General features: G+C 37.0%; 1 protein-coding gene across 1 annotated transcript in view; it reads right to left on the bottom strand.

Annotated features, from left to right (window-relative positions):
- The window catches only part of LOC110464190 (caskin-2-like), a 72,262-nt gene that overhangs the window by 26,649 nt on the left and 28,065 nt on the right, over positions 1–17,548 (bottom strand). The window contains exons 2-4 of the mRNA XM_021519272.1: positions 16,139–16,190; positions 5,225–5,322; positions 3,758–3,903 (exon numbers count right to left, since the gene is read on the bottom strand). Coding sequence (XP_021374947.1) covers positions 3,758–3,903; positions 5,225–5,322; positions 16,139–16,190 — 296 coding nt within the window. The remainder of the gene's footprint in view (positions 1–3,757; positions 3,904–5,224; positions 5,323–16,138; positions 16,191–17,548) is intronic.

Below are 17,548 nucleotides of genomic sequence, written 5' to 3'. Positions count from 1 at the left end.
CCCTGGGCAGTTTGGTTATTGAGAAGAAGTTGTTTAAAGTTTTTAACATATTTGACCCCTGTGACCTTGAAAATAGATGAAGGTCATTTATTTGAACAAACTTGGTAGCCCTTCATCCCAGTTTGCTTCTGGCCAAATATCATCACCCTAGGCCTTTCAGTTATTAAGAAGAAGTCGTTTAAAGTAAAATATTGACGCCGGACGGATGCCGGATGGACAGACGGACGCCGGACGCCGCACCACGGCATAAGCTCACTTGGCACTTCGTGCCAGGTGAGCTAAAAATGCCGGCTTCATTCAGCCTTGAGATCTAGAGTGTTGGAACATTGGTATAAGATTCCCATTATCTTTGTGGAGCTTCTTACTCCGATACAATTATTGCTTGTGGATCTGTCCAAACCAGTGTAATTGTGCTGGTATATGTGAAATAAAAATCTGTTGGAGAGACCTTTGGAAACTCGTTCACTGTTAATTCTTTTTTAAACAAAAACAGAAAAGTTTCATCTGAATTCATCTATGCATTGATGTCAACACATCTGTTGCAGTCTGCTGTCCATATCCTATGTGTTTGTACCATACCCTATGTGTTTGTACCATACCCTATGTATTTGCACACATACTATGTGTTTGTACCATACCCTATGTGTTTGTACCCTACCCTATGTGTTTGTACCATACTCTATGTGTTTGTACCATACCCTATGTATTTGTACCATACCCTATGCATTTGTACCATACCCTATGTATTTGTACCATACCCTATATGTTTGTACCATACCCTATGTGTTTGTACCATACCCTATGTGTTTGTAATGTACAGCATACGAGTAAATAACATCAATTTAAGGTGTCAATGCTAGGTACAGTAAACAAACACACTTCCATAAAAAAATTACTGCTGATAAACAAGTCGTATTAATGTCCCTTGGCTAGGAGTTGCCTCATAATTATCACATTTTGTAATTACATAATCAGTCAGCTATTGTAAGCGAAGTCCATTGTCGGGTCCCCTGGACGTTTGCTGTAAGCATCAGGCCCCCTATAAAGCAAACAAGTTTCACATAGACGACACAAAATGTATGCATTTGCAACAATTAATGCACAAGCCTTCTCATGCTCTTCTTTCATTTACTAACGGTTCAATTTAGATTGGCCTAGATAAGGTGTGTCGTCGACTCAGGCGCGACATCCACACCCACTGACAGTATTCCTATCTGCACTCACTGCATACTAGGCCCGGTGGGGAAATCAAAGGAGGCAGAAATAGCATGCAGGCTGGTTTTTCTCCCCACTTCAGCGTTCTGCCGAAAAGGTTCATGTTCTTTCAACTCACAGTAGATATACATGTATACAAGGTACGTGTAAAAAATAAATAATAATTATAATAATATACAACATTTATATAGCGCCCTATATAATTTGTAAAATTACTCTAAGGCGCTTTACAACATATGGATAATAGTAATGGTTATAATTGTGAAAACAAACAACAAAGGCTTGCAATCACTTTCATACATTTAACAAGCAATGTGCACATAATTGAACAAATAAAAGGGTGGTATTTACATGACGTCTTTGCAAAGATTCTAAAATGCAGACGTGAAGAGGTGAGTTTTTATGTCCCTCTTGAACTTGGCCAGGGTATTTGACTTCCTAATAGCAGATGGTAAGCTATTCCACAACGTAGCCGAAACCCTCCCAAAGCATCTGTTTCTGTAGGTCACAGTACGAGATTTTGGGACACACAACAAAGATTCTGACTCCGACCGCAGTGATCTTGACGGCTGATACAGGGTAACAAGCTCCTGTAGGTACTGAGGAGCTGTTCCATTCAGTGCCTTGTATGTGTATACCAGAATTTTGTACTGTGACCTGTATCGTACAGGTAACCAGTGCAACGAATAAAGCGCAGGTGTGATGTGCTCTCTCTTTCGAGTTCGAGTACGAGTACGAGTAACTAGCCGTGCTGCATCTAACAACTACAAAACATTATACTGCAAAGAATTGCATGTAACTAGCTTGACCTTGACCTTCACAGTGCTTTTAAATAAATGTCACCCTGATAAAATACTAGCTACTTCCTACCAGCTTCACTAGGGTGAATTTCTTTATACCCATTCGGAGGAGTGCCAGAATAAATAAGCCAGAGATCCAAGGGTTGACTCCTAATAGAAGTGCATTGAACAAAAAATGACCTCTGAAACATATATCTGACAACTGTCTACTGAAAATACTGCTGAATATGATCTTTTTGTACAATTATCAAAACGTAAACATGACCATGACAACGTCGTGCTGGGTATTATTGTACGATAGAAGTGTACACAAATATGAACCCCCTGCAGGTGATTTTTCTAAATTGTAAATAGTTTTGACTCATACAGGATAATGGGTTTCTATTGTAGTAAGCTAAAAAATTGGGTAAATGTATCTTAGAAAAGATCTCTCCTAAAAAGGTCACAGAATATTTTTTATCAAAATAAATCAAAATACCAACATAATCTGTTTCTCATTAAAGCTTGTTAGGTTCCTGTGATAGTGAGACTGTTTGGTTTGCCGGTGGCTATATATATATGTGGAATCTTAAATGACTATCATTGAACACCTTAGCACTTTGGTATACAATCATCTCCAACCTTATATTTTATTGATCGACCATAAGCTTTGCTTGGCATGCAATGTGTCTATGGAATCTCCAGGCAGAGCAGGCTTTGCTATTTGACAGAGCAACAGCAGCACTTTGCCATCCTACTTCAAATAGAGGTTGGGACGGTACAGCTCTGTCAAACACTACACAGAGAATCAATCTATAGGAATGACAACAAAGGGAATTGAAATCTAAGAGGTGCGTGTTATGTGTGTGTGTGAAAGTGTATTGTCAGCGTAATATCAGAGCATCTTCAGTAAACATTTTCAGTGTTAGTAAGAACATTTTCACAGAGGTTCATCAGTACAGTGTTTGCTGGAAATCAGTACATGGTCAGTGGAAAATCAGCAGTGTGTCAGTGGGTAATCAGTACACTGTACGTGGTAAAGCAGTACATTGTGTCAGTGGGAAATAAGTACATTGTAAGTGGTAAATCAGTATAGTGTCAGTTGTAAATCAGTACATTGTAAGTGGTAAATCAGTACAGTGTCAGTTGTAAATCAGCACATTGTAAGTGGTAAATCAGAATAGCGTCAGTTGTAAATCAGCACATTGTAAGTGGTAAATCAGAATAGCATCAGTTGTAAACCAGTACATTGTAAGTGGTAAATCAGTATAGTGTCAGCTGGAAATCAGTACATTGTAAGTGGTAAATCAGTATAGTGTCAGCTGGAAATCAGTACATTGTAAGTGGTAAATCAGTATAGTGTCAGTGGGTAGTCTGTACTTTGTAAGTGGTAAATCAGTATAGTGTCAGTTAAAGATCAGTACATTGTAAGTGGTAAATCAGTATAGTGTCAGCTGGAAATCAGTACATTGTAAGTGGTAAATCAGTATAGTGTCAGTGGGTAGTCTGTACTTTGTAAGTGGTAAATCAGTATAGTGTCAGTTGTAAATCAGTACATTATAAGTGGTAAATCAGTATAGTGTAAGTGGGTAGTCTGTACATTACCAGTAGGATATTGTCTGTAAGACACGAAATTACAGTACCGAAGATTACTTCTTTTTGTGAAAATTACTTTTTTGTAAGCTATGTTCGGGTCTTGCTATTACTAGAACAAGGTATCAATTTGAGATTCCACAAGGTTTATAGACACATCGAGGACTCACCACATCAAAGTGTCCATGTTGACAGGCAAGGTGAATCGGCGTCTCGCCTTCCTTAGCTAGCTCATTGGTTGGGGACTGCCATTGTAGCAACATGTGTACCGGCTCCGACTTGCCCTGCCAGGCGGCATAGTGAAGGGCCAGCATTCCTGAGGGTTGTAACAAGCATTGCATCAAAATCTTGAAATTACTTTCAGTGCATATTGACATATACATTTGACACTTCAGTTAAGTTATGTACTGATTATATACATTATGGAATTTGTAATTGATAATCGGAAGAGTCAATAAATCTGTTTTTTTTTTTTATAATCGATCACAAGCCCATCATTACAATTTCACACAAAAATCTTTCATGAAATACAAGTATCTTTAACATTTACAGAAAAAAACATCTATTTATAGAACCAGTGACCTTGACATTTGACATTTTGACCTACAGCATAAATACAGCTTATACATCAAGAATGTACTAATGTTTAATACTCTTGTTAGTGCATGCAATTTGGAAATCTATTGCTGGTGATTTTGACCTTTACTTTTGACCTAATGACATCAAATATCATCCCATACAAGTTAGTGACACAGGATATAGACTTAGTCTGAACTGTGAATCTACAGGATGTGTTTGATGTATGACCCATGTACATTGAAACTTAATTAATCAATGACTTCAACAGAAAAAGTCTGTGATTCTCGGGTATGTAACCTACTGGTTTTTCACCGACATGCTGCTGTCACTATCTAACCAAATGATCCCGCCTTCCTTGATGTCAGTAGTCAGTAGTAAGTCATGTTTCACTGGACATGGTACAAGTTGAAGGACAAGCATTTCTTTGAGGAGGATTCTGATGAAGGAATGCTGGGTATTGCACAGGTACATATCTATCATTAAGTCATTGTTCAGCAAATGTGGGTGTGTGAATAGCTGTCAATCACAGCTACGACCTCTACGACCCCTCCTCACAGCGACCTGTTTCGGACTGATGGACAGATAGGCTACGGGATTCTATCGAATGATTCACATACAGATAGACAATAATGGCTGACAAGGCCAGGGTACCAGTTCACAGCGGCTTTGTTTTCAGGGGTGAAGATGATAACATACAGGAAATGAGTTTTATTTGTCTCGGGTACAAAAAACATTGACAGAAACAAGATACCAAGAAAAAAAGCGTTGATATATTTTATTCAAAGAAATGAAGCAGCACTAGAATGATAGTTAGATAATAGTTCAGGATGTCAAATATAGATTATTGCCAAAATTTCTTTTTCAAACAAAAATCTATAAACGTATATTTCGGATACTTTCTTTAATTCGGAAAATTTGACATGAAGAAACTAAATTCAAGTTCTTCTAATTGATCTGTGGGTTTTACAAGAAATTGACAGAACATAGGAATGGAACAAAGGAGGTTACTCAAGGGTAAACCTTTATCAAGTTACGATGACAGGACCAGCTGTTGTTACCTTTGTTGTCTTGGATACTGACTGATGACCCATTCTCCAGCAGCAGCTGCATCATGTCCAGGTTTCCAACCAGAGCCGCTTGGTGCAGAGCGGACATGCTGAAAAACAAACCAACATTTCATTGTCATGTTTATGTTGTCTGTTATATCGGTATACCAATTTGGGGGTTGGATAGAACAATTATGGGTATCGGTCAATGCAATTTTGTAATCAGTCAAGCCATCCTCAGCATTAGTCATATGCATGTCATAAGGGGTAGGAGAGGAGTGAGAATGGGGGTTGGATGGGTTGGGGAAGGGATATTCAAGAAATAATGCAAACAGGTCTAGGCAATTATTGCAAGCCACTAGAGAAGATGGACAAGCCAATGTGTGGGTCAAACTGTCAGGCAATAAGGAGGGAAGGGGAGACAATCCATTCAGGGGACAGACAAACTAACAAGGAGGAAAGGAAAGACAGTAAGGGAGACAAATAAGTCCCAATAAGGAGGGAAGGGGAGACAATCCATTCAGGGTACAGACAAACTAACAACGAGGAAAGGAAAGACAATAAGGGAGACAAATAAGTCCCAATAAGGAGGAAAGGGGAGACAATCCATTCAGGGGACAGCCAAACTAACAAGGAGGAAAGGAAAGACAATAAGGAAGACAAATAAGTCCCAATAAGGAGGAAAGGGGAGACAATCTATTCAGGGGACAGCCAAACTAACAAGGAGGAAAGGAAAGATAATAAGGTAAACAAATAAGTCAATGGTGGGGACAGACAAGCCAATAAGGGGGAAGGGAGACGAGCCATTTTTAATCAATTTCAAGCAATTAGCCCACTAGAGGTGGGGTGGGCTGAGGGTCCAATCAACACAGAAGGGGGTAAATCATGCCAATAAGGAGAGGAAAGTCACTTTACCAAACAGATAAGCCAATGAGAGGGACAGGCATGCCTATTAGGGTCATTTTTGCAAGCAAGTCATTTAGGGAAGGGTTAGGTAAACAATTATATCAGGGGTTCATGTGAGATTAAGTATACAGTTTGATGTTGAGCAAAAATACTTTGGGAGTCAAATACTATTGGGAAACTAATGACTAATTTTATTTTGTATTAAAAGGTAAATGATAATTTTAATCAAACAACAAATAAAACATTCATAACAGGACTGAACGACGTAAAGTTGACCTATAAATGACAGTCTGCTTTAAATAAACATTGTTGAGTGTTCACCTTCTCATATTTGATGAAATTTGCTAATGATCAGACATCTGTTTGAGCGATTTCAATGGCCAGACAGTGCAGCTCAACAGTCAATGAAGAAAAGTACAGTAAAGCTTGGAGATCCATTGATTGTGTGCTTAATGAATGCACTGCAGACATTAGGACATATGGATGCCATCGTTCACAAGGTTACCATTGTAATCTTAAGTTAACCATCTTTTCCACTTCCTACAAGCTCTTTTTCATCTGCTCTTTATCCTGCCCGCTGGCCGATCCAACATTGTGTCAGTCTAAACAGCCATGATAGACTTATATCCAGATCAGTGACAAAACCGCGACATAAAAAATATCACGCTACTACTTCAAACAACTATCTCAGTCCTTGTCTGCTCGACAAGAAAGTTGTGAAGTTTGATAAAATGTCTGGCTATTTATGACACTTAACACTTAAATCCCCAGACAGAATATTCTACAGACATTTAAATCTGTATCCCCCAGTTGGTTGATTTGATAAGTATTGTGCATGTTTTGTTCACTAAGTTAAGCATACAAAACATATATACCTGCCCTGGTCAACCAAGTGGTCTAGACGGCTTAACCCTTTCACCACTGTAAACCTTAATGAACACATCCATATCAATGCATGGTAGAGTCTACTAAAGTTACATAGGGGTGAAAGAGTTAAATGACCAGGTTAGATCTCCTGTATCAGTCAGTACAGATTGGACCTCAGGATTTTACATTAAAATCTAAAATTGTTAAAACAAGATGAAAAGGAACGAATATCTTATAGACAGGAAAAATCTTTATTTTTTTCCAGAGGAAATTTGGGTTGTGTTCTCGGTTTCTTCAACACCTGAATTCAGATGTATTGCATTTCATTAGTCTGATCACACATTTAAGAATAAATATATACATTTATTAATTATTTTAATGAAAACTTATATATATACAATAGGATTTAAAATGATAATCATCAGAAATAAATGATGAAAATTTAAACCAAAAAGCAAGAAAATGAGTTGGTTTTGAAATGAGGCTGGTTGATGTCGGTTTTAATAACGATGTGTTTATATAAAAGAAGAACCTTTGAAGGAGTGAAAAGCCTATAGAGACACTAATTATAGGCTGCTTCAGGTGGGTCTTCATCCTCAAAAGCCTATAGAGACACTAATTATAGGCTGCTTCAGGTGGGTCTTCATCCTCAAAAGTCGCTGGTTTCTGTCCATTCTATAACGTTCTATAACGATGATGGGGATCAGAGGACTACCACATCAAGCTAGTAAACCTCACCACCCCATCTACCAACAGACAGTTGTGCTGTATGTAAAAACCCTACAATTCTACATGTCTAATCGCAAACAGATGTTTGCAAACAGACACAAATATTGAATCAGGATATTCCATTCGTGTCTAAACACTCCCAGGTGTAGACAGGAGGTGAGTGCTCAATGCTGGCGGAGCTTTATCAGGAAGCGGTGAAGATATAGCAGTATATTACAGGATACCAAATGGTTTGTTAGCCTGGTACAGGTTAGGTGCACTAAACCATGCATGAGGATTAACAGGAGGATAGCTCTTCTTTATCAACAAAACAGTATTTGAAGTTTCCTTTTGAACTACTCGGTAGCCTCCCTTGACTGTTGTTAGCCTTTCTTGAATAAATATTTTTTTGGCTACTTAACCATGAATCGACTCCAATGATGTTCTTAATTTGAATGATCAACAAGTAGTCTCCCTTGATTATCTTGATTATCTGAATCTATCTTTATCACAAGTAGTCTCCCTTGATTATCTTGATTATCTTGATTATCTGAATCTATCTTTATCACAAGTAGTCTCCCTTTAATTATCTGACCCTATCTTCATCACAAGTAGCCTCCCTTGAATATCAAACCCTATCTTCATCACAAGTTGCCTCCTTTGATTATCTGACCCTATCTTCATCACAAGTAGCCTCCTTTGATTATCTGACCCTATCTTCATCACAAGTAGCCACCCTTGATTATCTGAATATATCTTTATCACAAGTAGTCTCCCTTTAATTATCTGACCCTATCTTAATCACAAGTAGCCTCCCTTGAATATCAAACCCTATCTTCATCACAAGTAGCCTCCTTTGATTATCTGACCCTATCTTCATCACAAGTAGCCACCCTTAATTATCTGAATATATCTTTATCACAAGTAGTCTCCCTTGATTATCTTGATTATCTTGATTATCTGAATCTATCTTTATCACAAGTAGTCTTCCTTTAATTATCTGACCATATCTTAATCACAAGTAGCCTCCTTTGATTATCTGGCCCTATCTTCATCACAAGTAGCGACCCTTGATTATCTGAATATATCTTTATCACAAGTAGTCTCCCTTTAATTATCTGACCCTATCTTAATAACTAGTAGCCTCCCTTGATTATCTGACCCTATCTTCATCACAAGTAGCCTTCCTTGATTATCGAATGTATTTTCATCACAAGAAGTCTCCCTTGATAATCTAAACCTATCTTCATCACAAGGAGCCTAGCTAGCTTCCTATTTACAACTCGCATCACAGTATGCTCCCTTGATTATCTGACTCCATCTTCTTCACAAGTAGTCTCCCTTGATTATCGGAACCTACTTGCATCATAAACAGCTTCCAGTTGCTTATTTAACCTTCCTTGTACACCAGCAGCCTCCCTTAATTGTTTATATTAGTCTGAAAGGCGAATATAACCATTAACCATTGGAAGTTTTCCTGATTTAGCATGTGAATTATCTTTTTGCGTACATGGCTACCCTCCCTTCCAACTACATGTCAACTATTTACCACATCACATAAACTGTATAAAAACATATGAAAATTCAAGAACATGATCTACCATTAAATTACTGCACTTGCTTCCTCGTGATCTATAATCGGGTTAACTCTGACAATAGAGATAGCTCTGCAGCCATGATGTTGATAATAACAGCTATCGGCTTTTCAATCATGTCATAATATTTTCGTCAGCTACTACTGGATCGATCTAAAGTAACAATTAATTATGTATATAACCTGTAAAAACATTTTACCTGAGACTATATAAAGTTTATTAGTGTCAATCTTTCAATAAAGTGAACAAAATGGGAAGAATGGATTTTTTGTCTTGAAAATATTGATTCTGCTGCTGTTGTTAAAAGTCCCTATAGAAATCTTAAGATACATATCCGCCACCATACCCAACTCACCAAAACACTGGTTTTGTTACCTTTATATAGATTTAATGTTTCATAGCTATCCTTTTGTGGCCTTGGAAATATTGATTAGGTTATATAAATATTATGATTGAAGTGTGACACCATTACATGATCGTTCATAACCACCTGAAATCAAATTTATACAAAATGTTAAATATCTATTTTACATAAAGTATCCTGTACCAGTAAGTTATCTGAAACTATTTAACCATATAGTGGTATATATTTGATTGTTGAACACTAGTTTGATTCATTTTATAGAAGATTTCGGTTTGTCTGTGTTTCACGTCCTATTAACAGCTATGGTCATTTCAGGACGTGCCAGGATTTGGTGATGGAGGAAAGCCGGAGTTCCCACAGAAAAAACACTAACCTACGGCCAGTAACTGGCGACTGCCCCACATAGGTCTCGAACCCATGACCCAGTGGTGGAGGGCTAGTGGAAGCAGAATGTCAGACGCCTTAACCTCTTGGCCACCGCGGCCCCTTTATAGAAGATGCACTGACTAAAATTTATATAACATTACTTCTGAAGAAAATATATTCAAAATGAAAATTTAAATAGGAAATAATTAATCTTTAACATTACACAATCCTGGTCACTCCACTAATTTATAATAGGACGGGGAAAATGTAAAGGACAAGACACTGGGAATGTACGACTGTATGACAAACTCATGAGTGTATAGATGGTGCAGTATCTGTTATTGAATTTAGTGCACATAATCATACAGCGTTATAGATATGATAAGTCCACATGTAGAGGCTTATCTATATATTGGCATGTCGGGACGGCAACAGCTGGCAATAAATTATAGACACACATGAGGATATATATCTGTATAAACAATATACTGCATATTCTAAATAAACTAAGAGGCTAATCCATAGAATTTCTATCCTGGCATCATTTCTTATCAAAAGTTGTTTGAGGACACATAAAGAAGTAAGATTTTCATGTTCAAATTGGATTGTATTCATTAATTCTCTTTTATAAATTAACACAAATATTCACCAATTTCATCTGAAATTCAACCATTCAATATTTGGAAATTAACAAATATTTATGTTCGTTTCAGAATCCCACTAATATATATATAGCTAGCTGCTTCAAACCAAAAGTTAGAATTGAGATGAGAAGTGATCGTAATTTTACTACTATCATTTATCCTGCATTTTCAAAGTGAATCAACTGCCAAAGCTTATTTTTATGAGCATATTGGTGAAGTGGCTAACTTTCCGGCCTTCCGTGCAGAAAATTCAGATAAAGTTCCTTTTCTCTGCCAACACAATTCTGAAATCCCAGGTGGATTATAAAATGGTCTTTGATGGGTGTTATCTTTGCTGTTGCATTCAAGTTCGATGGCACTTTAAGGAAGATGGTGTTCCAAACACAATTCCACCACAAAACAAAATACATCTCTGACACACAAACACATCCATGCATACACACATGTGGAGGTATTAGCCAGGTGGCATAGGGCTAGTAGTTAATGACTGATAAGGCAGCTCCTGCAAAACCTCAAAACTGTTTTGATATATATATATTAATGTATTGCTTGTATGAATTGCATATCTATGTATTGTAAAAGCATTTTGGAGAAGCTTACTTCAGATTAGGGCACTATAGCAAATGCATGGGGGTTTTTGTGTTTTATTTTGAACATATCATCTCAGGATGACAATGAATAGTTGATAAAGATATTAAGACCTGGTTTTGTAATAAATGTCTCAAACAAAACGTGGGAAATGTTGATAGTGAGCTTCACCTTAGATGGATGCCTATGGGAAATCAATCCTGGAAAGATAACCTTACCAGGTGTGAGACCTAAAGGATCTATGTAAGGTCTGTCTTAATAGGGGACCTATAAATGTGATATCACCAAATTGTTGTGTTCAATAATAAATGGGACCAATTAATCAAATGAACAGCTATAACACTTCAGGTAATGACGGCCATCATGAAAATTAGAATCTGGGTATGGTCTACGATGATTAGATCAGACTTCTAGCTAGAACCAAGATATTGTCCATGGGTACACACCCGACCAGGGTAAATACATTTTGTTTACAAAATATCCACATACTCGACTATGGTTCGTCAGTCATGTGCTTCGAATATAGAATGTTATGTTGATAGAACCTATATATACATGTACACATAATCTAAATGTGGGGCATCTGTAGGATACTCTCAATATATTTTTATAAAAAGATATGTATTACATTCCCATACAATACCAATACTATTGCCTGTTTCAAACGCAATTTAAAAAGATAGTGTTTACACTATATTGATGAAAATATAACAAACAACAATGGTGAAAAAAAGACTGGATTTCTTTTCAAGCTGATTTAAATTTACTCTGAGGCATTACCATGCAGTACACACAAGACACCATGCCAACTTGGCTGTGTACCCTAGAGCTCTACAGGAAATCACAGGCCTGAATTGCAGGTTAGGGGTAATAATTACAGGGTATAGATGACTGGTCAAGCCTGGTCAGTGTGAGGCTAGCTACACACACGCCAATATTAAACTCAGCTTAGCGCTGAAAAGTGGGAGTTACACACCGCACACTGGGTTAGGGACAGTGATACTACACTAAGCTTTTGATCTGCTTAGCTGCTCTTGACCTTTCAGTAAATCTCGAGTCTTAACATTCCTCAAATTCAGTGGGTTTCCACCTGAAAGCCTGCTGTGTGTGTAGGCAGTACATACCTGTAAGCTGGTACCTGTTACATTGTGTTAAACTTGTCAAGAATCAATAATCCAAACATTTAGGTACCACACCTACCAAAAGACATACTACGTTGTACCATAATCCACAAAACCATTCAAACCTATCCAGTGAAAGAGGGATGGGGAAGCCGGTACATATAGCCCCTGGGGACAGGATTCGGCAATTACATTTGAACAGAAATGTCTCAAGATGCTGACGGAGAATGTTACAATGGCCAGTGGAAGGAGTGGAGCATCTTTATCTGTTGTCTTCACTAACTAACAATCACTATTGTAATTAACATTCAGTCCGACTTTCCCTCAATCTAATCAGAATTCATTAATATTCAATCAGAATTTAGGAATACTTTAATAATCAAAATTCACTAACACTTAATTAGAAATAACTGCTATTATTCAAAGATACTTCGTTACTCTATTTGTTCTGCAATAAGCCTAAGGGACATACGCAAAAAAATAACATTTAACATGAAATAACATTTGTAGGAATTGGACTGAAACGCTCATTACCAGGCCGGGGCTTATTATCAGATAAATTAAGTAATAGTAAACAAATTCACACATTTTTAATAAAAAGATAACTACAGAATTCATTAATGCAAAACAAAAACTTTCAAGTTTCCAGTAACTCCTGGCTTTCCATTCGTAATAATTAGTGCTCATCTCCTGGCCAAGTCCTTCAATTTGATCTCCCGATATATCAACAATGTCCTACTCTTTTAACAAGAAATTTATAGACCACATTGATCATATACATGTATACCAATCAAGAACACCCAATACAGACTCTTCCTCATCAGCTTCTTTCATTCCTCAATCTTCACTTAACATGACCTTATGAAATACAAGAACGGCCCATATTCATTCAACCATTAACATACTCAAGCATGGATTTTGTGCTCAAGCCTAACTTCTTGTTTCAGTTACCAAAAACAATCTTATTTTGTCAATGATTTTGAAATGACTTGAAGAGACTTAAAGCTAAATACTGTTTCAATGTTAACATTTGACTTTTTTATCGTTTGATATGATTTAAGTGGGCACTACAAGAAAGCTGGTTTTAGCACAGAATTTATGCTTAAACATGAGAATGGTTTCATGAATACGGGTCCTGATATCTGCTCTATGCACTTGCATTGAGGAAGCCAATACGACCCCTATCTGTGTACGCACTGCTGGATAACTCTATTTGACCACCCATACACACACTGTTTGACCAGTATATGCCATGGATAACATGAACTGGAAACAGACAGAATAAAAACACGAAGAAAAGAAAATGGACCCGCTCTTCTGTGGGGTCACAAATCAAGAATACCAAAATACATTACATCTATCTAGAGTTCTACATTGCTATCTACATATACAGTAGAACTCTTCCAGCAAATAGCCCTTGTTCAGATTACTAGAGACCAAACCCCCATTGGGATTCTTAAAATGTAACCTTTAGCTTTATAATCGGCAAGTTATCAAAGTATCGAAGGGAACCATTGTAATCAGACACCTCAAAGTGTGACCTTGAAACAAAACTACACTATGACAACACTAAAGGTCAGTGAAGGTTAGTGAAGGTCGAGCCTGTAAGCTGTGTGCTCACAGCTGGCAGTGAGATAGTGTATCAGTGTTCTATAACAGTGGACTGGAGACCAATTCCGTTGTCTGCAATTTTAAATGATGTAGAAAGTATGAAAGCGTTCACTTCTCCAAGACTATAATTATTTGTTCAGACTCTGACAGATGATGGGTATTTTGTTAAAAGATATATCCTAAAGAACTCAATTCCCTCTGTCCTCCTCAAGAATAGAAAAGACTAAATTCAGTAATGACCAGATAAATGAAGCTTGCGAAGTAAGAGGAGCTTCCGGCTAAACATTTAGAAATTAGAAGGATATCTTATTAGAATTCCAACTGTGGCCCGCATCTTTCATTTCCATTGCAATGCTTAAACAACATATCTTCCACTAATCACTAATGCATATTATTTGATCACATGACCTGCCTGTAACATTATTGATTTACTTCTGTAATCCCCTTCCCCGTTCCGACCCCCACCGCCACCTCCCCCCCACTACCCACACCTCTATACCCAGGCCCAGCAGTGATCAGGGTTAGATCGGAGAAGCACTCCAGCCCATTGACAATCATAGCCCCACTGGGAACGATCCCTCCCAACAAGTGCAGGCCTTTTATTCACCAGCTTGCCACGTAATCAAATCTCGAGTTAGATATTTTTCGAGAATAGATGTATAAATGTAGTTACGAACATGGCCACTAGGTGCTATAACGTTGCCTTGACCCTTTTCAGCCTGAAATTTGTTTCTGAATGGTTTATGTGTTGATAGTAAAATCCATATAAAAGAACTGGTAAGACTCACTACACTAAATTTATCAACCTGTCAATAAGCTATACCTTGAACGTGAGTGCTCCAAATTCTTCTGTAATCACTTAACAAGTTGTCTTTAAAAATCACAAAAAGTCATTTTCAAACTTATTTAAAAAAAACCTTCAGCAATGAAAGTTATTTCCAACTAAATTAAATTAGCATCAGGAGTCATTTTCAAAAACAACAACATAGGTATGTAATTCTGTAAATGTGTTTCTTGTTGTTAAGCTTAATCAGACTTGAAATTTAACAATGAACGGTCCGTGTGATCTTACCCGGAACCAGTCATTCTACAACTGATTAAATATATTTTTTCCACCTAATTTGAAATTTTGAAATACTCTTTTTCTTTTTCTGGTCAAAAGTTGATCTGGAAACCCTAGTTTTTGTTTTAAATTTCAGTTAGAAAACTCTGAATGCTTCCTGAAAAATTTCCATAAAAATGTTGTAAAGTGCTAGCTAAACTAATCAAGCCAAACTGAGACGAGCCTATAGATCATCGGACTGTCTCGTAAGCATCACGTATAGGGACCAGTAATGTCAAAGAGGTACTGTGGTGACACTACCTCGTCAACGCTTTCATAGAATTACTGCATACACATACAAACTTAAGTGTTGTATTTTCTGAAGGAGAAACTGATAAATGTTCCAATTGCACATTTAAGATGGCCGTTTTATATATTTGTTCAAACAGATATCGGTGAAGTCTGTGTTTTAGTGTTCCTTGGATCCACATAAAAAATGTGCTTATAGTTCATATTTGAATACCAACTTTTGCTGGGAACCAAATAATGCAATGTAAGCATTTGAATATGTGTTGTTTTTAAATTTCTCAGTTCTGTGTAATTACTGTATTTATCCTGTAATAAGCCTCTGAAGCCAACACTTGCACTATAACACAGAAGTAGGGGATGGGCTTATTTAATATTACGAAACAATGACATAACATTTTTTTGGGGGGGTTCTGCAGTGTAATGAACATTGGTGGGCTTATTTCCTAAGTGATGGTTTACCGGCAGATTTGATAGATAAAAGCCAAAAGTTTGTAATCTAAAAGTGGAGATCATGACAATTAAGTTTTCCAAGTTCTTTAAATGTCATACATTCTAAAATAAAACAACAACTGAAAAACAAGTTATCCATAATGTTGATGGAGATTCAAAGTTCAGTTTTCCAAGTTTGGAACATGGCATATCTCTACACCTTTACTACAACTGTCTATAAAGACCTAGGAAATAGGACATGTCTCCAGGACAGTCTTCCAAAGTTTGGAATATTATTTCTCATCATCTCTAAAAGTAGAAAGATTCTGATACGAGTCAGATGATCACATGACCAATCTCCATGGTAACCACTTACCCATCACTGTCCTGGTAGTTAATGCCACCTTTCTTACTGGATCCCAAAAGTTCTGAAAATATATCAATTACAAAAATTAGATTGACACATATTAACATGATGATGTAAACATATGAATGTTTATCAGAATGAGGACTATATACTTTTGTAAACAGATTCATTTAGCACAACCAGTAAAATGTTAACACATATGTGTGATGTTTCAACTAGTACAATATGTACTCGGAAAATAAATTGGATAGTCTAGATCTGTTTATGTCATGGCCAGGTATGTTGTTTGAGGACACATTTGTCTTAGCAAAGTCACCCTACTCATCATTTACCTGGTACTGAGCATGCCCAGTACCTTTATTACGGTATGTCACATATACGGTACATTTTGTGATAGTTGCCTCAATGAAGTGATATTAAGTGATAACAACAGAATTGAATTACATAGATAATATAACAGGGTAAACGATGCATCAAGAAAATTTTATAATAACCGAAAATTAACAATAAGTGACGTGATAACTGATGGGATATTAAGTGAAATGCCCTGCATATGTTTCGTTTCCTTTGCCTCACTAGCACAGTCCTTATCTACCTGTACTTTATGCCTAGGTATAGGATGTAATAATGGTACAGATCTACAGTGTTCTTTGCCCATTTATGACCTTGGTACGGTACGAACAAAACATGATTCACATTGTTCATTGTCTCGCATATCTGAAACTTAACAGAAGAACGTTGAAAAAACCCAAAATGAACCCCAGATTATTTACCCCTTTCTTGAGCTATTATTTAATTGACTGAGATCGCTAGATCTAGAGCCCCACTGTCATTCAATTTCAGCAAATCTACTTTCTTTTGTCTTGCAGATCCTTTGTGCCAAATTTGAATGAATAATGATTGAGAAGAAGTAGAAAAAATGAAAACTTGACATAAAATGGATTACACAGACAATGGAGTTTTAATGATAAACATAGCTCACTTGAGCCTCGGCTCAGCCTGAGCCGATAAAACGCATGACCTTTACTTAAGAACTTCATTCCATTCATACCAACATCGCCATAGAAACGAAACGGTGTCAAGATAGAAGCAAGTTGGAGGATGTTGGGTGATATAACTGTACAGATGCTTGAAACCTTCTGCAGAACACAAGTTGTCATTAACATGCTTTGTGCTTAGAATACTGAATAATTTAGACCATGTCATTCTCGATTTTCTGTAAAAGGCTGTGACATGATCTTATACTATAGATAACATTTTCAAAGTTCTTATTCATCCCATGGAAAATTTGATTGGTTTAACAAGTGATAGACAACTTTTCCAAGGTCCTGTGATCATGATCACGCGTCAAGATTAGAAAGATTTTTTTTCTTTTTCAATTTGTAGAACATACATGTAAATTACTGCACGCATATGCAC

Source organism: Mizuhopecten yessoensis, unplaced genomic scaffold (genome assembly GCF_002113885.1).
Source record: "Mizuhopecten yessoensis strain PY_sf001 unplaced genomic scaffold, ASM211388v2 scaffold10971, whole genome shotgun sequence".
In the NCBI taxonomy this organism is placed as follows: domain Eukaryota; kingdom Metazoa; phylum Mollusca; class Bivalvia; order Pectinida; family Pectinidae; genus Mizuhopecten; species Mizuhopecten yessoensis.
Note: the sequence above shows the minus strand (reverse complement) of the source record. Positions and strands in the feature narration are given on the sequence as shown.